Source organism: Crocuta crocuta, unplaced genomic scaffold, assembly GCF_008692635.1.
Source record: "Crocuta crocuta isolate KB4526 unplaced genomic scaffold, BGI_CrCroc_1.0 scaffold125, whole genome shotgun sequence".
Lineage (NCBI taxonomy): Eukaryota > Metazoa > Chordata > Mammalia > Carnivora > Hyaenidae > Crocuta > Crocuta crocuta.
In genome coordinates this window covers 1,233,251-1,258,016 of record NW_027531143.1, presented here as the reverse complement: position 1 = coordinate 1,258,016, position 24,766 = coordinate 1,233,251, and the positions used below count along the sequence as shown (strand labels likewise).

At 34.7% G+C, this 24,766-nt stretch overlaps 1 protein-coding gene and 1 non-coding gene across 2 annotated transcripts in view; both read left to right on the top strand.

The window, feature by feature from the left end:
• PIGK (phosphatidylinositol glycan anchor biosynthesis class K) overlaps positions 1-24,766 on the top strand; it is a 113,392-nt gene that overhangs the window by 32,947 nt on the left and 55,679 nt on the right. The window contains exons 4-9 of the mRNA XM_077771039.1: positions 4,181-4,316; positions 6,056-6,167; positions 7,403-7,499; positions 9,918-10,035; positions 10,819-10,929; positions 15,894-16,066. Of these exons, the coding sequence (XP_077627165.1) occupies positions 4,181-4,316; positions 6,056-6,167; positions 7,403-7,499; positions 9,918-10,035; positions 10,819-10,929; positions 15,894-16,066 (747 nt within the window). The remainder of the gene's footprint in view (positions 1-4,180; positions 4,317-6,055; positions 6,168-7,402; positions 7,500-9,917; positions 10,036-10,818; positions 10,930-15,893; positions 16,067-24,766) is intronic.
• LOC144237459 (U2 spliceosomal RNA) lies at positions 13,971-14,157 on the top strand. The gene has a single exon (XR_013336864.1). It is a non-coding gene; the product is annotated as a U2 spliceosomal RNA (small nuclear RNA).

Here is a 24,766-nt window from a genome sequence, read left to right as displayed (position 1 = left end):
TCCAACAGTCATTACATTGCTGCGGAGGCAATAGTACAGAATATCCTGAGTAATTTATATCGGGGGGAGAAAAGCAACACCTATGAGCAGAAACCTAGAGTTTTTAGAGAGTATCAAAGATCCATGAGATTCTCAGATCTCCTGCTGTCTTAATTTCAGCTATTACTACTGCAATGTACTATTGCAGCTGTACATTTCAGCAATGTACTATTCTACATTGGGATGTTGATATTACTGAAGATAAGCCTGGTGATCCTAGCTCTGGTAGCTAAAGATGCACTCAGATAGAATTATCTGACTAGAGAGCATGGCTGTAGAGTGTATAGCAGTTTTAAGTGAACATTTAAAAAACATTTTTACCAACACAGTAATTTATTTAAATTTAATTCAGTGAAAAATTTTTGTTAAGGTAATACCAATCTATTATAAATGAAAAACTACGCTTTTTGAAATGTCGTACTATAATGATATAGGGCAATGAAGGATTATTCATCTATTTAAAAAAAATTTATTTAACCGATTGGTTCCTGGTTCTTGATTGAGTCAAGGAAGAACTTTAAGGAGGGCAATAAAGAATGGGCCTAGCCAACTTGATGGAGGTTTACTTGTTATTCAGTGTTTGGCAAACATAATGGAATATATTTATTTTAGTCCATTTTTCCCCCACAAGTTTCTCAAATAGTGTTTCATGCCTTCTTTTTTGAGAAGTTTTAAAATTTCATTTTTATTTTAAATGTCCTTAAATAGATATAAGCATGATTAAGGTATTCTTTTTAAATCAGATACCGAAGACTGGTAAGGGAAAAAAATATTAGTAGGTTTTTTTTAATCTATAAAAGGAAAGAAGTTATGCTTCACCAATATTTATTATATATATGTAAAGTAGCAAACATGTATGACATACAAACTGTAGATATATATATATGGGTATGCCCTCGTATTTTTTAACTAACAAGAATGCATGATTTAAAATATGTGGAAACTCTTATATAAATAACTGACATACTGTTTGGATTCAAAGCCAGTTTGAACTTTATACAATTTCAAGTGCTCACTTTTTCTTTTGGTTTTGTGTTGAGAGAAGGCCATATTGCCATATGTTTTGTTGTGTGATGTAAGTTTTGCAGGGCCTTGAATAGAGTGAGTTGAGTCATCACACATGGTAGTATAGGATTGCCAGACTGTAAAAATACCATATTCTTGTATTGATTGGATATATTTGAGGGATTTTGTCTCAATTGTAATAGGATACAAAGCAGGCTGCTGTTGTTATATGAATATAGTAGTATATCTTTAGTGTAGATTTATTTTCTTTGGTCTTGATTCCAGCAGTGATTGATCTGATACCCACTCAGTGAAGACTTAATAAAAAACTGCTGTGATGCTAACCTGATACTCAAGTGACAAAGACACTTTAAGGGGTCGCCAAGTTAGATCTGATGATAACTGCTATTCGGAGAATGTTTATTGGCAAAGTCATAAATATAAGATCGGATTATCCTGAACAGTCAAGTAACATAATATAACAGGAATTTATGAATCACATTTCGTTCAGCATACTTTTCTGAACATTTTCTGCATTATTGAGTTATATTGTGGTGTAGATATCAGAATACAGGAAAAAAATGAAGTGTAGGACCAGACCTGATGTTATCTCTTTATCCTGTGAAATACAATAGCAGTCATTCAGTTTTAGCAAAATAGCATCATCCTTCAAATGGAATTAATGTTTTTAGAGTATTATTAATTTGGTAGTTTTGTTAAAATATTTATAATTTTGTATTTATTCATTGTGTTATGAGAACTATAAGCCTAAGCAGTTTGCTTTCACGTCTATATTTTACTATTGTTATACAAATAATTTAACACTGGGACCAAGTGAGAATTTTTTTTCTTTAGAAAAGGGTGAAACCTTTCTTAAGTTTTAGAAATAGTGAATTAGAATATGCGGTTGGACTTCTACACCTTTGAAATCCAATCTGTTTCCAGTCCTGTTTTTTTCTCCATTGATTATACACAAATGTTTTTTTAAATGATATATTGATTATGTAAACTGATGGTGATGATGCTGTTATATTGAGGCTCAGAATTGTCTGTAGAAAAAATGTTGATTGAATTTATAACTTTAAGCTGAAATTACTACTTTTTGACATTGACATTTATTGATATTTAATAGTCATTTAATTTCATAAAGTGAAATTAACCATAAGTCAAATAATTGGCCTAAACTAATACTCCTATATTGAAATTTGGAAATCAGTTCAGTCTTATTAAACAGTGGATTATAACAAAAAAGATGATCGATAATAATTTAAGTTTGTCATCTTAAGTTATGAAAAAAGAAAAGATCTATTTTTCCATTTTAAGAGGAGTAACTTTCACAATTCTATGAGCATGAATCAGTAACAGCTGAAGATCTGATCTTTGAATGTGGCAGAGTTGGAACCCTTTCAAAATAGAAACCTAGCCAATTTTCAAGAAAATCACAATGTTTCAGTTTTGAACTTTAATGTATTTGGAACATATGCAGCAGAACACTTTCTTCTTGCTGTCTCCTGCCAAACTAATTATGTATGCCACATTTAATTTTTCCTTATGTTTGGGAAGCTCAAGTATATGATAGAATAAAGAATTGCCTGATTCATGTTCACCACTTTTAATGGTAAGATCAAGATGAGAAGTATTTAAGATAAATTTTATAATTTTCACTCAAAGAAAATATATGCAAAAATGAAAATGTTTCATTCACTCAGCAGATATTTATTGAATACTTACTATATGCCAGGCTCTTTTACTATGCTCGTGTGTGAGTGATACAGTTGTGCACAGGACAGAGAACGTCCCTGTCCTCAGCTTATATTCCACTAGTGGTGGAGGGTGGGGTGGTGGGGATTTCAAATTCATAAATGACTTGTAGAAAATAAATGCCTAATAAGAATGGGATAGCTTAGCTGAGATTGGAATGATAAGTTTTGGGAGAAGTCTAAATGTATTTGGTCAATAGCCCCTAAAGTGGGAAGGGCTTGGCACATTCCTAGAACAGAAAGGTCAGGGTGAAAGGAGCATAGTGAATGTGGATGCTGGGAGCTGTAGTTAGAGAGGTATGCAGAAGCCCCATTAAGAAACCCTTTTAGACCATGAAAAGAATTTCAGTTTTCCTCTAATTATAATGAGGACTCTTTGGAGGATTTTAAATGGGAAAGTTTAATGACATGACTTATTTAAGAAAGATCACTCTGGTAATTATAAGGAGTATGACTTGTAAGATTAGGGCAGAAGTGGAAGCAGGAAGCCAGGTCTCCAGCTATTTCAGTATCTAGTCAAGAGAGGTGGTTAATATTATGGAGATGGAGTGGAGCCAGTGAAGAATGATTGGCCTGGGGGTGTGTTCTGTGGCACACTCATCACATTTGCATGTTTTCATTCTTAAGCATTTTGGAATTCTGAGAGTTAAATTCTTTGGAATATCTAGCTTAACGTGGACTGTTTAAGTCTTAAGAATGTCAAGTATTTCTAAAATTTTATTTTACTTTTTTTACATGTTTATTTTTGAGAGAGAGAGAGAGAGAGAGAGAGAAGGGGAAGGGCAGAGAGAGAGAATCCAAGCAGGTTCTGCGCTGACAGCAGGGCTCGAACCCCTGAACCGTGAGGTCATGACCTGAGCCGAAGTCAGACCCCCAACCAACTGAGCCACCCAGGCACCCCAAATATTACTAAAATTAAAAATGTATATATTTGGGAAGGACAGTGTAACTCCTTCAGCTTCCTTTTAATCTATGGTATAAAATACACTATGTCGGCCAAGAATTTAAGTTAGTAATTTCAGGTTCTGTGGATCAGTTCATGCCAGATTGCTCTGATTTCTCTTCTTTAAAGTTTATACTACATAAGGATATGGAAACAACTAAAAGGCTCTTTTAAAACATGTACTCAATAATTATTTTGTTATTTTTAATGAAAGGAATGAACATAATTGCCTCATGATATATTAAAATGTATCTGCTTTTAAAACTCTTTGGTTTNGGGCATGGAGGAGGGCACTTGTGGGGATGAGCACTGGGTGTTATGTGGAAACTAATTTGACAAACTATTTGTAAAAAAAAAAAACAACAACAACAACAAGAAACAACTCTTTGGTTTTATTTAAGTAGCTTATTTCCCGGAATTTTTTTTTTTCTAGTCACATTGTTCTGATGCTTGCAGACGACATGGCGTGCAACCCTAGAAATCCCAAACCCGCTACAGTGTTTAGTCACAAGAATATGGAACTAAATGTTTATGGAGATGATGTGGAAGTAGATTATAGAAGTTATGAGGTAACATTGTTTAATTTAGCAACATTTTTGAAATGTAGATATCATTCCTTTGAAGCCCTAAAATAATGGTAAAATAAAAGTCTTTTTCTTTAAGCTTTGTATGTAACTGTTACTGAAGCATTGATATAATTCTGTCTCTGGAGTTCATATTAAGGAACAACACAGGAGTAAAAGTAATACAGTATGAACATTTCATATATATATGTATATATATCTGGGATAGGACAACTTTATCTTAGCTTTCATGTTAGAGTATTTTAATGAGTTTTCATGTATCAACTTTTTTATGATAAATGTATTGTTCATTTTTCATATTTGACCTAAAATTTCAAGTTTTGTATTTTTAGTCAATAAATTAATTTTGGAAACATTAAAATGATTAATAAAAACTCATCCACGTTTCCACTACTTAGAGGTAATCACTTTTAATATGCTTCCAGTGTTTTATGCATATATGATTAAAAATTGAAATGTAAATTTGAAAAATGGCATTATACTATATTTTTTTTCCCTTTGAAACTTCATTTTAAATTTAATAGGTAGTAAATATGTTTAAAATTTGAAGTATGCCCTGAGGAAGTCTTCCTCAATAATCCTTCCCCTTTTACCAAGCCAACCAAAAGACACAAGTTTTGGTGTTCCCACACCTGTTGGAGCAATTTTAAAATATCAACTCTGTCTCCTGCCAGCCTGTCAGCTCCTTGAAGATTGGCCTGTTTGTGTATCTAATACTAGCAAGTTCTTATAGCCGTTTGAAAGCACTCAGAAATATTTGTTCAGTGATTAAATGTGCATGAATATTGGACTTTTTACTTGTTTATTTAGTCATCATAAAATATAAATCAAAAATTTATCTTCCTTGTTAGCCAACAAGAAGTATTATTAAAACTTTTAGCATTTTGCTATCTTCTGGGAAGAATGTAAACCAAACACATGCACACACATACATACACATATACATTCACATACTCATGACCTAGAGAAAGGTCAAACAAGAAAGCTGGATAGATTTTAAGCTTTTTAAATTTAGACCTGTTTAATATAGCTTCAAATAAGCTTTCAGTGAATTCTAGAGTCCACAAACTTCAGGTTAGGAGATTTGGTTTAAAGTGTGATGAATTTTTTGCATGTTAAAGATACCCCTAACAAAATTAAAGTAACAAAGTGCATAAAAAAAATCTAAGATACATAATTTAGGGATTATTTATGGAACTATCATTATGGCTTTATTTTTATGGTTCATTATGGGCCTTTCTTTCAAAGTTTATCTAGAATTCACTAGATGGTTTTACAGATTAACTGCAATAGTTATAATGTTGCTAGATTCATTTACAAGTTTTTATTTTTTGTATCTTCCCAAAGAATTGCCTTTGAAAAAAGGTAAATAATTTTTACGTTTTGGGCAATATTTTGCATAACATTTAAAGTTTTAAATTTAACTGATTTTTCCACAAGGTAGTTTTATTAGCTGTTAGTATTTAATGGAAGCAAGTTAACTTTGAGGTATTTATTAAGTAAATGTATTTTAATTGAGTTATATTTATTTTTGTGTTTTATTTTCAGTTTATGGTAATTCATAGGGAAAGAAGGACGAATGTTTTTGAAAATTAAAAAAAAAACTATCAAGTTTCCCTGAGTTCTATTTCATTTGATTTCTTTCTTTCTTTCTTTCTTTCTTTCTTTCTTTCTTTCTTTCTTTCTTTTCTTTTCTTTTCTTTTCTTTTCTTTCTCTTTTTCAGGTGACTGTGGAGAATTTTTTGCGGGTATTAACTGGCAGGATCCCACCTAGTACTCCTCGGTCAAAACGCCTTCTTTCTGATGATAGGAGCAATATTCTTATTTATATGACCGGTAATTTCAGAATTTAGATATTTAGTAATAGAATATATTGTAACTTTTCTCAAGAAGAAATCTTCATGGAAAGAAATTTAAACATTTGTTTTGTAGTTCTCTTTTCTTGTAGGACAACTTGAAATCATATTTGGAAACAGTATGATATACTGTCCCTCAGTTTATGATCTTTTTTTTTTTTTTTTACTATTAACCTGGAAAAAATTATTTATTACCTCTTACTTGGGAACCCTACTATAGCCTTCTTGTCTTCAGTTTTGTCTCCTGTTAATCATCCTACTAAAGCATATAATTGAAATTGCAAATCTGTCCTTCCTTTGTGTAAAACTTTATAATGGTTTCCTGTTGATGGAGTCTCAAATTTTAGTGTGTATAAAGATTATTTGAATGCAAATACTCAGGTCTTTCCTGAAATTATGATTTAGTTTTGGTCCAGTTTGAGCTTGGACTGCATGTATTCTGAGGGACTGCTGAAGTAGACAGGTTTTTCTACTTTGAATGGCCCATGAGAAATACCTTTTAAAAATCTGCACAAAGGAGCTAGCCCTATAGGCATTCGTATAGGCATACTAATGATGGTGCTGATATATTTCTTACATTACAGCTAAAGAAACTGAGACATAGAAAGATTCAAGTTATTTGCCTAAGTTAACACAGTCACTAAGTGGCAAAGCCAGCATTTGAATCCAGACAGACTGTCTGTATCCATGTATTCTAAATGTCACAATCTTCTGGCCAGCTCTCATGGGACAGTGGTTGACAGTGGTAAAAAACTTTAGTTTATATGGGAGAATGACACTTCCTAGAAGTACCAGCATTCCAGGTATACACCGTGGATAGAACTACCATATTGTGGGGCCAGTTAGTTTTTGCAACCTGTTTCTCACCACAGTATTTACCTGGTGTTCGAGAAACTATTTATTTATAGAAACTCACTTCTGACATAATAATGAAGCCAGTGCCAAAGTATAAATGTGCTTTTTATATGATAAAATGATGAGGACTTTTAAAGATATTTTATCTACAATTTTTTGTACAGTCTGTCATTATTCTGTTTATAATTGGTATAATAGAAAAATGATTTTTTCGTTTTCACAGTACTTTTCATTTAAGAGTATAAAATAACAAATGCTATTAAAATACTGCCATGAATGAAGTAAATGCTTGTATCTGGATGTATGCAGTTTATATTTTAACAAATGCATATATTTGATCATTTTAACTCTTCCTACAAGGACATGGTGGAAATGGTTTCTTGAAATTTCAAGATTCTGAAGAAATTACCAACATAGAACTTGCAGATGCTTTTGAGCAAATGTGGCAAAAAAGACGGTAATTAGCAGATGATTATTTTTCATAAGATAAAATAATACCCAATTTTTTCCATGGTTAATAGATTTGTAGACCTTACTTTCTGAGATTTTAATTTATTTTAATAGTTTCTTCTAATCTTTTAGATTTATGTTTGTTACTTTGAATTGAATTATTCTTAAAAGAAACCTCAGTAAGTCAGGCAGAGAAGGACAAATATCATATGTTTGCACGTATAGGAGGATTAGGAGGAACTTGACGGAGGAACAAGGGGGAGAAGAAGGGTGGAAATGGTGGGGGAAAGGGAGAGAGGCAAACCATGAGAGACTCTTGAATGCTGACAAAAACTGAGGACTGATGGATGTGGGGGGGGAGGGGGGGGGGGGCATGGAGGAGGACACTTGTNAGAGGCAAACCATGAGAGACTCTTGAATGCTGACAAAAACTGAGGACTGATGGATGTGGGGGGGGAGGGGGGGAGGGGCATGGAGGAGGAAACTTGTGGGGATGAGCACTGAGTGTTATGTGGAAACTAATTTGACAATAAACTATTTGTAAAAAAAAAAAAAGAAACCTCAGTGTCATTAAAGAGTATAAAAAAAGTTAACCTTTTAAAATCAGCTGTCATATTTAGCATTGTTTTTGGAGGAAATTAGAATCCCACCAATCAAGTTCCCCGTTATATAGGGGGATTGTGAACATATATTTATTTTCCAACTTCAGTCTATTGTTACTTTTTTGTACATTCTCTGACCTTCTACATGATAGCAGTACATTATTTCTTCTTTGGAAGAAAATGCTGAAATTGTGATTAATAAAGTATTTATAACAACTCACATTAAGGATGATACGTTGTTAGTAATCCATGGTAAGTACTCCTCTAGTTGAAAATTGTCAATGAAAGTAAGAGAATATAAAGTAGCAGAAGTGCTTTTAATTTGATTACCTTCAATAAAAACTTACGACTTACCTTCTAAACACATGGCACAGACAGGAATATGATGCTTATTCTGCCTTCAGAGTACTTAAAATCTAATGTATGTACACAAGTGTGCTACAAGCTAAATGTAGATGTTGAATTATATGCATAAGCAGAATGAACGGAGGTGTTGGAGAAGAAACTTTTGTTAGGTACTAGTTTGAATTTATTCACAGCTTACATTTATTGATGTATGTTAGGTACTGGGCACTGTGTTTTATACGTACTGTCTCATTTAATTTTAATAACTCTTGAGGTAGCTACTACTATTCCTATTTTCACACGTGAGTAAATTGAGGCATAAGTAGATTAAGTAACTTGCTAGACTTTATACAACTAGCAAGTCCAGCACTAGAATTCATTCCTAAGTACCCCAGTCATAGGGCTGACTCTCTTGAAGTGTTTGGTGTACTGCCCCTCATAACTTTAGATGTTTCTGACCTTCAGGGGCCTCCTCAGATTTTGTCTCAGAACAAATATGCCATATGAATTGTTCCTTTTGTCACCTGCTTAAATATTGTGGTGCAAGATTCCTTGCTTTCTTTTCTAGGTGGAAGGTTAGCTGTTTATCTAGATCCAATGTCTGTGAGAAACTTTTGAAAACACCTATCTGCTCCCTACCTTCAAAACATTTTAAAATATAGATTGACCCTACCCTACCTTTTTGAAACTAATTTCCTCCATTTTCCCAAATTTACTATAAATTTTAACTACATAGTGCTATTCCCCTTTTCCCAAACAATTGAACTTTTTCAAATTTAGGTGCTGGGGTACAGCCTTTTTCCTCTTCTGGAATGTGCTATTCCTTTCTTTTTTAGTTAAAATAACTCACCCTTCCTTGCCCATGACAGATATCCCCTTTCCCTTACCTGCCTTTTCTTTACAGTTCCCTCTTTCTTTCTCAGTGCTTAGAGCATTTGATTGTGTTAGACTCGAAGCTCTACGAAGGCAGGGACTGCTGTATCCCCAGTGTAGTGTCAGGCATACTGCAGGCTCTAATTACTCTTTGCAACTCTTACCACAGTTCATTTAGTTATATGTTCATAGGTCTCTCTTCCAGTTAGATTTTAAGCTTTTTAAGTATAGTGACTACGTCATATATTTTTTCCCCCAAACCTGGTTCATTTTCTAGGACAGCTTTGGTGCCAAATAACTGTTTTTTGAATTGAATGTTTATTTGGATTCAAGATAAGGGAGGGGGAAAGTGTTGGGGCAGCCACTTTGTGGTACAACCACTAGTCCCTGTTGAGGTAGTCTCCTTGGACAGGATTATAGCTTTAATATTTCTAATATCAAATTTGTATTGGGAATTCTACTGAAAACTCTGAAATTTTTAACTAATGAAATGACTAAGATATGACCTCAAGACTTCAATATCTTATGCAAGTATTATAAAAATATTAGTCAATGTATGATTAACAGCATGATTCTTGTCAAAGATATTACTACTTTTCTTTCAGCTACAATGAGCTGCTGTTTATTATTGACACTTGTCAAGGAGCATCCATGTATGAACGATTTTATTCTCCTAACATAATGGCTTTAGCTAGTAGCCAAGTGGGAGAAGATTCACTCTCGGTAGGTGCATTTTTCCCATTTGTGAACTGCATTGTCTTTGGAATATGTATCTATTTTGGAAATCACTTGTATGTTATATGAATATATCTGGGACTTTTTTTTTAGTCTCAGACTTTTTAACACCTTAGAAGGAAATTTTATTGCTTTTAAAACATTTTCTTATAATGATATGATCAGACATATACTTCTTTTTTCTGCTTTGCTTTTTTAAAAAAAAATTATTGCTATATAATTGATGTACAATATAATGTTAGTTTCAGGTATACAATATAATGATTCAATATTTGTATATATTGTAATCACTACAGTAAATCTAGTTAACATATGTCATAATACCAAAAAAAAAAAAAAAATCCCAAAACAGATCACCGTACATACAGAACTTTTTTTCTTGTGATAAGAACTTGTAAGATTTACTTTCTTAGCAACTTTTAAATATCCAATACAGTGTTATTAACTATAGTCACCATGCTCTACATTATATCTCATGTCTTATTTAATTTATAACTGAAGTTTGTCCCTTTGGCTCCCTTCAGCCATTTGGTTTTAACCCATGTCTCATCTCTGGCAACCACCAGTCTGTTCTCTCTATCTATAAGGTTTTTGTTCTTGTTATCGTTTTTAGATTACATGTATAAGTGAGATCATATGGTATTTGTCTTTCTCTGATGTAGTTCATTTAGTACAATGCCCTCAAGATCCATCCATGTTGCCATAAATGGCAAGATTTCATTTTTTTATGGCTTAATAATAAGCCATTGTATATGCTTTGCTTATTCATAGCATCAACCTGATCCTGCAATTGGAGTACACCTTATGGATAGATATACCTTTTATGTCTTGGAATTTTTGGAAGAAATTAATCCGGCTAGTCAGACTAATATGAATGACCTTGTAAGTATTTGCTTGATTTGCATATAGCACATAGGTATGCCTAATGCGGTAAGTGAAGCCCTTTACTCCCTGTATTCCCAGGGTACTGTTTCATGTGTTGAATGGTAGCCTCTTAAATGGTTTTGAATTTCCCTGTACAGCAGTATGTCTGCTGGGGGCCTGTGAAGCTTTAGCCCAGCTAACTTGCTCTTCCTTGAGGTACTTTCCTGTTTTCATTCATTTTCTCATGCTCTCTTCTCTAACAGAAAGGTCATTTTTTTTAGATTCACTTATTGAAATTCTGCCTATTCTTTGGGAATCCAATCAGATCCTTCTTCCTTCAGGAAATAGCCTCATAGTTCTTCCCTGTTGGAATTTAAGTAAGATAAATAAAATTTTTCAGACACTTGTTTCTCTTTTGTACCATTTATCATAGTCTGTCTTTGTCTGAACTTATTGAGTGTAATAGGATGTTCTTGGAAGAAAGGAGTTTTCTCTTACATGTTTGTGTCCTCCCTACAACTTCTAGTTCAGTGTTTTGATGTGGCTTCTCAAATTTAGTTCAACCTTTTTTCCTGACTTTTCTGTACTGATTTTACTTTTAAATTAGTTCTACTTTGAAGTTGCTCTTGAAAGTAAGCATTATAAAAAGCTTGATAAAAGAATTCTAGCCTAGATAATTACCGTGCATCACTGACTTTCACTCTTTTTTCATTAATTTATAACTTGTACTTTTATTTGCAAACATTTTTTGAGTTTTGGCTAAGTGCCAGCCACTGGCTCTATCCTAGTGAAAGAGGCAGACACTGTCCCAGGGAGAATGAAAGGGAGCCCACCTAGATGGGGCTTACAGTGTAGGTAATTTTATTTTAATTAAAGAAGTTTGGAGCTCCTGGGTGGCTCAGTTGGTTGAGTGTCTGACTCTTGATTTCGGCTCAGGTCATGATTGCAGGGTCATGGGATCGAGCCCTGCATCAGGCTCTGCGTTGAGTATGGAGCCTGCTTAAGATTCTCTCTCACTCCCTCTGCCCCTTCTCCCACTCATGCATGCTCTCTCTCTCTAAAATAAAAAATAGTTCTGCAAAATTCTGAAAACTTATGAGCTATCATTTGATAACATAGACCTATATCTTACATTTTGAAGGCTATATATTTTAATGCCTGTTATATCTTAATATGAATTTGGAAATTAAAACAAAACTTTTTATAATACTACTTTATAAGAAAACTCTATTTGCCTAAATTCTAGTTACTATTGTGGTTAAGTTTATTCCCATTGTTAATTATACATTTTATGTTTTATGTAGTATGTGACACACTGTCTCAAAAGTTTACCATATATGCACTTCACACTTCAAATAGATGTCTAATGGATTTAAAAAAAAAATAAATTTTTCCATTGAAATCATACAGGAAAGACTGAAGAAACTCATGTTTTGTTTGTATGTATATTGTTTGTGTGTATATTTTTGCCTACAGTTGATGTAGGGTTTTTAAAAAACATTCCTCACTAATATCTTGTTCCCTACATCCATTTAATTTTTTAATCTTGTTCAGTACGAATCATTCATTTCCCTGAAGTTAAATGTTACAGTCAATTGACATATCGTTAGATGTTGTGGATTAATACCTATTCTGTTGGATTATGTGTGTATAGAAAAATTTGTTGGGTATCAGCTGTATTCAGAGTGTACTATATTAGGTGCTTCAGGAGCAGTAAAATGAGAAGATGTGGCGCTTAGCCCCTTAAAAATTTATAGTGTTATTGGTAACTGTTGTAAAGCACATTTATGGTGTGTCATCTATTCTGTGAAGTCTCTGGATCCTCCAGGTAATCTTCTTTCCTCTGTGAACATATAACTCTTGCTATGTACCTTTAAGATACATTTGGTCTTAATATTTCTCTGTAATTGTTTATATTTGTGACGTTCCCTCGAGGCTTTCAGCTTCCTAAATAGGAAGTATAAGAATCATGCTTCATGCATCTTACTACCCCCAGAACTTAATTATAGTACCTAGTGTATAGATTTGCAGTGAGTGTTTTGAATTAATGAAAGTATATAGCAACAATGCACATTTGTACGGTTCCTTTAAATCTAGTGGGATTGGTGACTAAAATTTTTCTTGGAAGAGATAGATTTTCAGGTTTGGGAGCAGAGAAGTGCATACTCTAGGAAAATGCAGTATCTGCAGAGACACAGAAGCTGGAATATTTCATCATCCTTGTCTTTGACAGTCATATAATCTGGTTAGAGTCTGGAGATTCTAGTAAGTGAAGGGGATTATGAAAAATGAATGTTGCTAAGGCTAAGGAAACCAGAATGATATGATAAAATATTCTTGAAGGAAGGAATAATTTCACAGAAAGTGAAGTGCTATGATTTTTAGCAGCAAAGAAGATAACTACATTTTATCTTGTTCCCCAAGCTCATTCCACTGTGTTTTTTCCTGCTTTCTTCTGCTGGTAGTTATAAAGCCCACCAAGATGCTCATACAGGAATGTCTTCAGTATACATAGGACTTCAATCTTAGTTTCTATTGTTTTACTTTGTTTCTTCAGCCTTTCATCTGCATTGTCCGTCCGGTTTGGCATTATACTTTCTCGTAACATAAATTTGGCATTTTACTTTTCCCATCATTTTGCTTCCACTGCTTCTTAATATATATCCTGATCTCTTCTTTGTATTTCTTTTTATTGCTTTCCTGAACCAGGAAGGCATTGTGATGTTAGGCAAATTACTTAACCTTTTTCAACTGTAGTTTAAAGTAGAGATAATAATCTTGATGTACCTTAAGGTTATTGTTAGGCTTAAATGAGAATATCTACAAATTGCTTAGCACAGTGCTTGGATCACTATGTTTCATAAATTCTAGCTGCTCTGCCCTTCCCCACCTATATCACATCATATTGGTAATTAATATGGTCTTGTCTCCACACGTGGGCAAATGCTTGGGCCCAAGGCCCTTACCAGCAGACCTGTCATGGTTTTCTTTATACGCCCTGTGCTTCTGCCCAACTACACATCTTTGCAGCTACTCCTTTAGTAAGAGTGTTATTTCCCATAGCTTCTCAGCTTTTCAGCTAAGATCAAGTGTAATATTTGTTTTTAGCAGTTTAGTATCTGATATATCCTCTATCCGAGAACAATATATTAAATGGAATTTTGGAGCAAGGAGATGGAACAAGAGCTTGCTCCATCCACTGCACTCATTGACCTGGTACTGTAGTACAGGAATGGTACACCTTCTCAGGGGAACAGTAGGGGTGAAAATGGTGGGCTGGTGCTGGGGCAGGAGTCCCACGCCAGCACAGAAGCTAAGTAGCCAGGCTCTAGTGTCCTTGGCATGAGTACCTAAGGGCTCCCTTCTACATGTGTGTACTGTCACAGGTCGGCTGGCCGATGTGTGCGTGGCCATCAGGACCAGTCTCACCACACTCCATCCACCACAGGACAGTTCTGGCCTCCTCTCTCCTGACTCGCGCCTCCATCTCTTTGTGTCACCACCCCCACAAAAGAATGTTATTTCCCATCTATAATCTACCTTTTCCTTCAGAAAATAGCTTAAATCCCACTCCCTCTTTTTTCTTATCCTCAAACCATAAAAAGTTTATCCTTTTCTGAAGCAGAACCTGTCACCTTTTTTTCTACTTTGTTATGCTTATTCATCTCTGATGTCGCTTAATGCCGTGAGGATAGGACCGTGTGTATCAACTTTGTATCCTCTGTGGAAGGTAACAGTATGAAACATATGCAGTAGACATTTTTTATGCTTTGCGGAGTGAATGAGCGAATATATGTCTATTCTTGGTAATTCACTGATGTGGAATATCAGGGATAAGACTAACAGAAATTATCATGAAATCAATGTAGAGATGAAGTCATGGTTTTCAGGCTTTATTCTTTGGAGCAGTAGAGTGTCTGGATGTACCTTGGGCTTATTTTCATTGTGGATAAACTAAGAAAGTTACTTAATTTATAGAATATATACAGAGCAGAAGAACAAGGGACCTTGGATGGGGGGAGGCAGGGAGTGGCTGTGCTTCACCTTCCGGAGCAGCTCTGCTTTCATCTTTTATATTTTGGGTTACTGGGTAGTATTTTATTTGAATTTAAAGTGTTTTTTTTTTTTTTTAAATGAAACATCATGATTATTAAGTGTTTAAAAGACCATGCCAGGGGTTCCTGGATGGCTTAGTCAGTTGAGTGTCCAAATCTTGATTTTGGCTCAAATCATGATCCCAGGGTCATGGGATCAAGCCCCATGTCAGTGTACAAGCTGAGCATGGAGCCTGCTTAAGATTTTCTCTCTCTCCCTCTCTCTCTCTCTCTGCCCCTCTTCCTTATTTGTACTCTTTCTCTTTCTCTAAAATAAAAATAAATAAATAAATAAAAGCATTCTGGCAGAGCACTCCACTGAGATGAATGTAGTTGCAGAAAAAAAGTAATTGTTGTTGTAGTGTGACACGTGAGTTCTCAGTGAATTTAAGGTCCAAAATATATTTTGTAGCATATGATTCAAAAAAACTGAGTGTTTTTTCCCTCCTTAGCCAGTTTCCCTTTTTATTACCTGTTAATGTCTGTATATCTTCTTAAAATGTCATGTACTACCATAGCAATGAAACTTTAATCTTTAGAATCTGTAGCTTATTTAGGTGGGGAGAGCTTTAAAAGTACAGTATAGTCTACTATACTGTGTTACTGATTTAATAAAAGTTGTGGGGCCCCTGGGTGGCTCAGTCGGTTAAGTGTCCGACTTCAGCTCAGGTCATGATCTCGCAGTTCGTGGGTTCGAGCCCCGCATCTGGCTCTGTGCTGATGCTCAGAGGCTGGAGCCTGCTTCAGATTCTGTCTCTCCCTCTCTCTCTGGCCCTCCCCCACTCATCCTCTGTCTCTCTCTGTCTCAAAAATAAATAAACTATAAAAAAAAAAAATTTTTTTAAGTTGTATGTGTGTGTTTATTATTGTTATATATATATTTTTCAGTTTCAGGTCTGTCCCAAAAGTCTGTGTGTATCTACCCCTGGACATCGCACTGATCTTTTTCAGAGGGATCCTAAAAATGTCCTGATAACTGATTTTTTTGGAAGTGTGCGGAAAGTGGAAATTACAACAGAGACTCTTCGTTTGCAACCACATTTAGAAATCATGGAAAGCAGGTATTCATCTTGAATTATTATTTTATTAGAATATACTAGTCTCACAATTCATAAATTTTTATGTAACACTCTATTACATAAATAATATTAAGAGATGTAACTCAGTGTTTGTAAATAAACTACACATTTCTACCCAGTCTTCACTTTATGTAGGCCCTATACTTTTCAGGTTTATGAGCAGAAGCTATCAATATTAGGGGAAAGCTGAGATCATGATTAGGATTATGTTGTTAGCTTCAAAATGCAATGTTGATGGTAGTGATTTGAGACTTGCTCAAAAGGACTAAAACTTTCCTTGTAACTGACTTTCTTGGAGCCATTACTTTTCATTAGTGGAGGTGTGCATAATGGTTCAGAAAACCTTCAAGAAAAGGCAGTTATGTGAATATTTCAGACATTAATACTCTAACGAGTGTGTATGCTTTCACCTGTTAGCAATAGAAAGTGTTTGTTACATGATGTGACACTGAATAGGGAAGTTGGCAGCTGGGTGTAATAAGGGCCCTGGGAATCTGGCAGATCTAAGGCAGATGAACATAAAAAGGGGAAGCGAGTGCCAAAAGAATATAGGTGCCAAATATAAACTTTAAACAATAACCTCCATGTTCAGAACTTCTTTGGGTTTCAGCAATCTGGCTACTTCTCTCTCTGCCATGTATTTTGATCCCTAGAGTCTGGGTGGTTTGTGAGCCTTGTTCAGTGGTATCTCTGGTTTTTCTCTAGTGTTAGTTAATTATGTTAACCTGAAACAATTTATCTGGAGCTATTGTAAATTTGGAGGGACCCTCTCATCAACAGGTGCTATGGTTTTGGATTTATTTGGAGGCTCTTGGTAATTCATTAGGGAGAGGAATGAGAGAGGTATATACACCCTCTCTTGGGGAGTAGATGGTGTGTGAGTGTGCGGTGAGTATGCATGCCTGCACAAAACCAACAGGGGAGAGGGAGATTGAGAGAAATTGGTTGACTTACAGTATGTGACCTTTAGAAATATTTATAATGTTTCATTTATTTTTTTCCCCTGTAAACAGTTTTAAAGGAAAAATGCTTTGTTAGGATTAAATAATGTCTCAGTAACCATTTCTTGAAATATATAGATGATATATTTTACTAGGCATTTAACTTTGTTATTTGTGATTGTCTAATGCAATCATTGGAAACTCATACTTCTGGGAACTTTTCTGGATTACTAACTGGCAACATAGATTACTCTCAATTTTGAAAATTTCAAAGACTTATAATTGAGCTTACAGGTGTTTTAGGAATAAGTTTAAAAACTAGTACAAAATGCATGTTTTTTGAAGATTGAAAATTGATACTATTATTGTTTCCTATTTTGGATATTCAAAGCCTTGGATCTTTCCAATTTCCTATAGCTATTGGCTTAAAAATATTTTTAAAGATATCAGATGATATTCTACAGCAATATCATTTGTATTTGTTATTTTATTTTTTTAATGCTTATTTAGAGAGACAGAGCATGCAGAGGAGGGGCAGAGAGAGAGGGAGAATCCCAAGTAGACTCTTTACTGTCAGCACAGAGCCCGATACAGGGTTTGAACTCATGAACTGTGAGATCATGACCTGAGCTGAAACCAAGAGTTGAACGTTTAACCGACCGAGCCACGCAGGTGCCCCTAATTTTAAATACTGAATTTCGATTACCTTTGTAAAACAGCTAAATTATATATATATATATTACAAATAGTTTATTGTCAAGTTGGTTTCCATATAACACCCTAAATTATATTTTAATACTTAGCAACTAAAATTGAAATGTCTTTTACCAAATTCATTTTGTAATTTTCCTTGAATTTAAGCCTATTAAATTATAAGATATACCTTCTCTTAACCATCTCATCATTGCATTAATTCTTTTTAAAGGCAAAGACCATCTTTATACTTTTTCCTTCACTAATTTTCGATTCTCTCTCTCCACTTAACACAATATTAAATATGCAGTTGAGTATACAATAAAAAATGATTTCAGTGGAATCTACTAAGTCTCATTATATGTTTTGGAAGAATGGAATTTTGTCTTATAAATTATCTCCGTGTATTAGTTCAAGAGCAGAAATTGTTGGCACTGAAAATTATCTTAATGTATCTTTAATCAAGGAGAAAATTTTGAGCCTCAAAGCCAGGCACCAGGCATTGCTGAATTACAGCACCCTCTAGTGTTTATAAATAAATTTTATTTAGAATGTTATGTACAAATGGTTTCATGATTATTGGTATATGTCATCCAATTAGGAGAATTAAGTTTCCAACATGCTTCAGGAATTTTGAAATGGATGCTACAAATATTATCTCATTGTATGTAAGTAGTATTTGCATAAATATGAATGGCAATCAGATATTTGTTTAGAGAAAAGTATATTCATGAGAGGTCAGATATCACAAAAAATATTTTATTAAGGAGATGATGGGTTAGGATGTATATGTATTTTTTTCATATCTTGGGTTAAAAATATCAATATAGTCACTGTTAATTAAAGCTGGCAGTTTTGCTTTTAAAATATTACTTCTACATATGTTAGGGAAACAACAGAATTGATTCATTCAGACAATTCATATTTTATATTTTGCATACAAGAGTATACTAGACTAAACTCAGATATGATGGAGAACCTTAGCACATAAAATTTGCTGAAGTATCTGTATGAAATTTTTGTTATTGTCTTCTGAAACAGATATTGAGTAAGGTACAGTCATAAAGTTAGTAACAACACCTTGTTTCTCCATGTGTCTTAGTAATTGTGTGATTAAATTATTTGTATGAACAAATGATATAAAATAAGGATTGACTGCAGTAAGTTTGGCGTCTGTAACTTGATTCTAAACTGTTTCATCTGTGTATACACAGGCTTACCTTTGAGGAGTATGTAGACAGTAGCCTGCCCTCCCGAAAGATTGGGCTTTTTAGAATCTAGTAATAATAAGTATTATTCAGAATACCTGGTTTGTGTCCTTACCATAAAGGAAAATAGTCCCCAGCTTGTGGATGTCAAAAGATAGGCATGTTTTAGTGTTACAAAACACAGAAGTTCTAAACTCAGTCAGCCTTGACCAAGAAAAAATGGAATCCAGGACAATATTAACTGTAAATGCTCATCTTTTATCCTGGTTAGTTAGGTGAAAACTCACCTAGTCTGACTTTTGCTTTAGGCCTTAAATTTAGGCGCTGGATTCTATTTGCGAATGCTATTTTGTTGTAATTTTATTCTATTATATTAGAACTTCTTTCTTTTTTGAAGCAATCTTTAGCAATTGAAATTTTTTGAGTATAGCAGGAAATTTGAGACAGGACTGTTTTCTTACAGATTCCTTACAGACCTCCAACAGAAATAAGACATAGCCTCCTCAAGGTCAGTCTGTTTTGAACACCAGAGTAGGCCTCTTCCAAGGGCTCGTTAAGGAAGTCCCCATCTCACGTAGATCAAAGTTCAGACAGCTGCTGCCATAGTCATCATATTTTAAGCCCTTTCTATGTGCTTGATGCTTTATATGATCACATTAGCTAGGACTATTGAGTTGTAATCCAACCTGAGCTACATTTTTTAAGGACATTTGTTATACAGATATTCTGTGTTTTATGGAACCAAAAGACTGACCCCAGAAAGGGAGTGGAAACAGGAACCAGATATCAGTCAGAAACAGAGGCAACACTCTCTCCATCTCCCCGTTGTTTCAGTCTTTTCTCTGCTGCTCTGGCCAGGTAGGGGATAACGTGTGTACACCACTGCTCTGGAGATTTATATCTGTTCTGTTGGTGATAATGCCCAGACAGAGAATGAACTTGCTCATTCCCAATTCTAAGCTCCCCAGAGGGCTTCATGATTAGCCCAGCTTGGGTCAGGTATTCACCCTTGGTCGAGCTGGGCAGTAGTGGGGTCGTATAACACAAAATCATGGCTGCTTGGGAGACCACCTCATGTTTATAAGATGAACCCCAAAAAAGGGTCTTGAGAGCTAGGTAGATATCCTGAAGAGTGTTTATCTTAATCTCTTTTTAACCCACATGATAACTTCATGAGGCTATGATTTACGTTAGGTTTCAAGTATAGTGTAAGTAGGGATTGAGGTTCATTTTTTCCCGTATGGATATCTAGTTATTCCAGCACTGTGTATTGAAGAGATTGAATCTGGGGCACCTGGATGGCTCAGTCAGTTAAGCATCTGACTTCAGCTCAGGTGATGATCTCATAGTTTGTGGGTTCGAGCACTGCGTCGGGCTCTGTGCTGACAGCCAGCTCAGAGCCTGGAGCCTGTTTCAGATGCTGTATCTCCCTCTCTCTCTGACCCTCCCCTGCTCACTCTGTCTCTCTCTCTCTCATAAATAAATAAAACATTAAAAAAAAATTAAAAGATTGAATCCTTTTTGTTTGTTTGTTTGTGTGTTTGTTTTTTATTTATTTTTGAGACAGAGAGAGACAGAGCATGAGTTGGGGAGGGGCAGAGAGAGCGCGAAATACAGAATCTGAAACAGGCTCCAGGTTCTGAGCTGGCTGTCAGCACAGAGCCCGATGCAGGGCTCGAACCCACAACCGTGAGATCATGACCTGAGCCGAAGCTGGATGCTTAACCAACTGAGCCACCCAGGCGCCCCAAGTGAATCCTTACTGGATTATGTTGGCACTTTCGTAAAAAATTACATGACCACCATGTATGTGGGTCTATGTCTAGACTCAGTTCTGTTGTGTTGAGCTATATCTCTGTTAACACCAGCATTATACTATGTTGATTATTTTAGCTTTATGGTAAGTTTTGACATTAGTTTGTATAAACCCTACAAATCAGTTTTTCAAGGTTATTTTGACTATTCTAGATCCTTTGTGTTTCCATATAAACTTTAGAATCAGTTTGTCAATTTCTAAAAACAAAACAAAATTTTAAAAGCCTGCTGAGATTTGAGAATGAGATTGGATTGACCCTATATTAATTTGATGAGCATGGATACCTTAAAAATATTGAATCCTCTGGTCCATGAACATGTCTCCATTTATTTAGAATTCTTATAATTTCTGTCTGCATTGTTTAACAGTTTTCTCTGTAGGTATCCTCTAGATTTTTATTAAACTTATTCCTAGCTATTTTTGGTCTTGATGCTGTTTTAAGTGATACTTTAAAAATTTATATTTTATTTGTTACTTACCTATCAAGTGCAATAAATTTTTATATTGACTATATTCTGGGATGTTATGGAATATAAATGTTGATCAACTCAAACCCAATCAAAATCCCAGCAGGCTTTTTTGTAGAGATTTACAAACTGATTCTAAAATTTATATGGGGGGCACCTGGGTGGCTCAGTCAGTTAAGTGCCGGCTTTGGCTCAGGTCATAATCTCACCGTTTGTGGGTTCGAGCCCCGCGTCAGGCTCTGTGCTGACAGCTAGCTCAGAGCCTGGAGCCTGTTTCAGATGCTGTATCTCCCTCTCTCTCTGACCATCCCTTGCTCACGTTGTCTCTCTCTCTCATTTGTTTACTAGGAAATCAAATCGAAATTTAAACATACATATTTAGCAGAAACATCTGTTTTGGTATCGGACAGAATAGACTGAGGGATATGAAACTTTGTGATCAAACAATTCACTGAATATTGCTCATAGTAAATTCTAAATGATTATGAAAGTTTATGAATGAAAGATTCACTAAAGTCGTTCAAGGGATAACTGATAGGATTTCTCCTCTACTATTCTACATACTACTGTACGTCTTTAAGTGATTAATTTAGTCATCAATATAATTCTGTATTAAGCATCTTGTTTGCCCACTTATTTTATATTGTTATTTGTAAATGTTAGTAACTATAGTCATTCAGGAACTGATTAAAGTGGAATTTGAGAGCATAAATTAGATGTGATTATTTGATTTATAAAGACAAAACTGATAACTAGCCTTCTTGTTAGTTTGCATTCGTTAAAGTTTTTATTGTTATAGTTTATTGTTATAGCTTCAAATGTGTTGATTATGGGCAGGTTTTTCAAAGCAGTTTAATTCACTACCTACAATTAAACAAAAACATTTAATTGAGCTGGTTTATGACTTTTAAGAAATCAGTGTATATAAATAGTATATAGCAAAATATAGTGTTTTATCCCTTTGTATAAGTAAAACTTCCCTGGGGCGCCTGGGTGGCTCAGTCTGTTAAGCTTCCAACTTTAGCTCAAGTAATGATCTCACGTTTGTGAATTTGAACCCTGCATTGGGGCTCTGTGCTGACAGCTCAAAACTTGGAGCCTGCTTCAGAATCTCTGTCTCCCTCTCTGTTTGCCCCTCCCCTGCTCGTGCTCTGTCTCTCTCAAAAATAAATGAACATTAAAAAAAAAAAAAACTATTTCCTGGAGTAGAAATTAGTAAGTATTATGTTTCCTAGGGATACTAATTTCCAAGTAGTGTTTATTAATTTTTAAACTGATCAAAGCAAAGTTAGTTTAAATGCAGAATATATAGAACCTAAAAGCTGTAAATTAAAAAAGCTAAAAATGATATAGTATTATTTCTAAAATAGAACATTAGAACTTACTCTGTTAGGCAATCAAGTTCTGAATTATATGGGAAAGTAGATTGTGTGAGCTTGAAGGTTTAACTCTTTGATTCTATGTTTTGTGACTCACTTGGTCTCCTTACAAATTGTAATATTTTGTTGCTCAATTCCACTAAATTAAGCTTTAGTTAAATCAACTTAGTGTCTGTTATCTGACAATATTTTACTATTATGCTATTTGGCTATAGCATAATAGTCAAAGACACAGTCAGCTCTTGAATTTAGAGCCTCTGCCTTTTAAGCTGTGTACCTTAGACAAACCATATGACTTTGATTCTCAGTTCCCTTATGTGCCAGTGGGAATAATAACTTTACTTTATAAGGTTATTAAGAGACTTAATTTTTATTCGCCTTTGAACTCTTGGTTCTGAACTTCAATATAGTAAAGTGCTTAATAAGTATTCAACATTAGGGACAGAATATATCACATACACTGATAAAAATTGCTAGAATTCTATTTCTGACATATTGGCTATTTGCAAAAATTTTCTATTTTGCTTTTATTAACCTAGTACTAGAAAGTATTTATTTTATATCTGAAGGTTTGTTATTTGGAGTACTGCAAAGAATTGGGAAATTGTGTTTAACCAGAAGATGGCAGTAGAATTACATGTTTGTACATATGGAACAATCATATTTTTTTAATGCTGAAGATTGAGATAGTTTGTATCTTCAAATAAATTATGATCTTTGTTTCTTCAGACTAGTGACAGTAGAAGAAGACTTTTCATGTTGAATTTTCAGTTTTAAAAGGGATGATAAAATTTTTTCTCTATATGTAAGTTGTTTTGCTTTAATAAATGTAATAATATAGAATTTTAAAAAATAGGTAAATACAAGATCTTTTTGAATTGCACCTATTCCAGCATAGTTTAGCATATTATTAAATACTTAATCAAGAAATTGAAGGTTCATAAGAAATCTTAAAGTGTGTGAAGATTATTTATGATTAATTAGTAATGGAGATGGAACAGTTTTCATTTATAATTTGTCTGTGGGGAAAACTAGATTCATTATTTTTATAATGTTCTTAATGCTTACTTTTGAGAGAGAGAGACAGAGTGTGAGTGGGGGAGGGACGGAGAGAGAGAGAGGGAGACACAGAATCTGAAGAGGGCTCTAGGCTCTGAGCTGTCAGCACAGAGCCTGACGTGGGACTCGAAACCACAAACCATGGGATCATGACCTGAGCCAAAGCAGGATGCTGACTGAGCTACCCAGGCACCTTTAGATTCAATACTTTTAAAATTGATTTATATATAACACTTCAGGGTTGTAGCTAGTAGGTAAAGCAAGAGGCAGAAGACATTTATATTAATAATATAAATCTGTGGTCCCATTTCAGAAATTGCCAGTTTAACTGAAATCATGGTATGCCTTGCTGTCTGGTTTTCAAGTATTCTACAGGAGAATTGTTGCTAAATTGTATCTCCCAGTGCTAAACAGAACCTTTAAGGCAATCCAATGCAGTATAAAGAGTATGGAGGTAAATGAACTTGTATTCAAATTCTGGTTTAATTCTCTGCTTTCGCCTTCAGGCATATTACTTAATCTCTCTGCAACTCAGATATTTTTTATCTCTTAAAAGGTGATCTACTCTCTCCCTTCAGAGTTATTGTGAGGATTGGAGATAACATATATAACAATTAGCAACTTTATCAATGCCTTTTTTTTAATGTTTATTTAAATATTTTTGAGAGTGAGACAGAGCGTGAGCAGAGGAGGGGCAGACAGAGGGTGAGACACAGAATCTGAAGCAGGCTCCAAGCTCCTAGCTGTCAGCACAGAGTCCAATGCTGGCCTCAAACTCACAAACCGTGAGATCATGACCTGAGCCCAAGTTGGACGCTTAACTGACTGAGTCTCCCAGGCACCCCATCAATGCCTTTTTTAAAAGCATGCCATGTAAAACTCATGACAGCCATACTGATGTCTCTCCTCCAGACAGAAGATACAGTGGGAGTGTTACCATCTTTATTTGGTATACTCTATAGCACTGTTTATGTAGTTTGGTATACATTTTTTGAGCCATGCCATACATATTGCTCATTGACAGGAATTACTGTTAGCTTGACTTTTCCATACTTACTCATGTAGTTGATTTTTTTTTTTTAACTCTGTTTTGGACTTTCTGCCTATCTCATTGTGTTT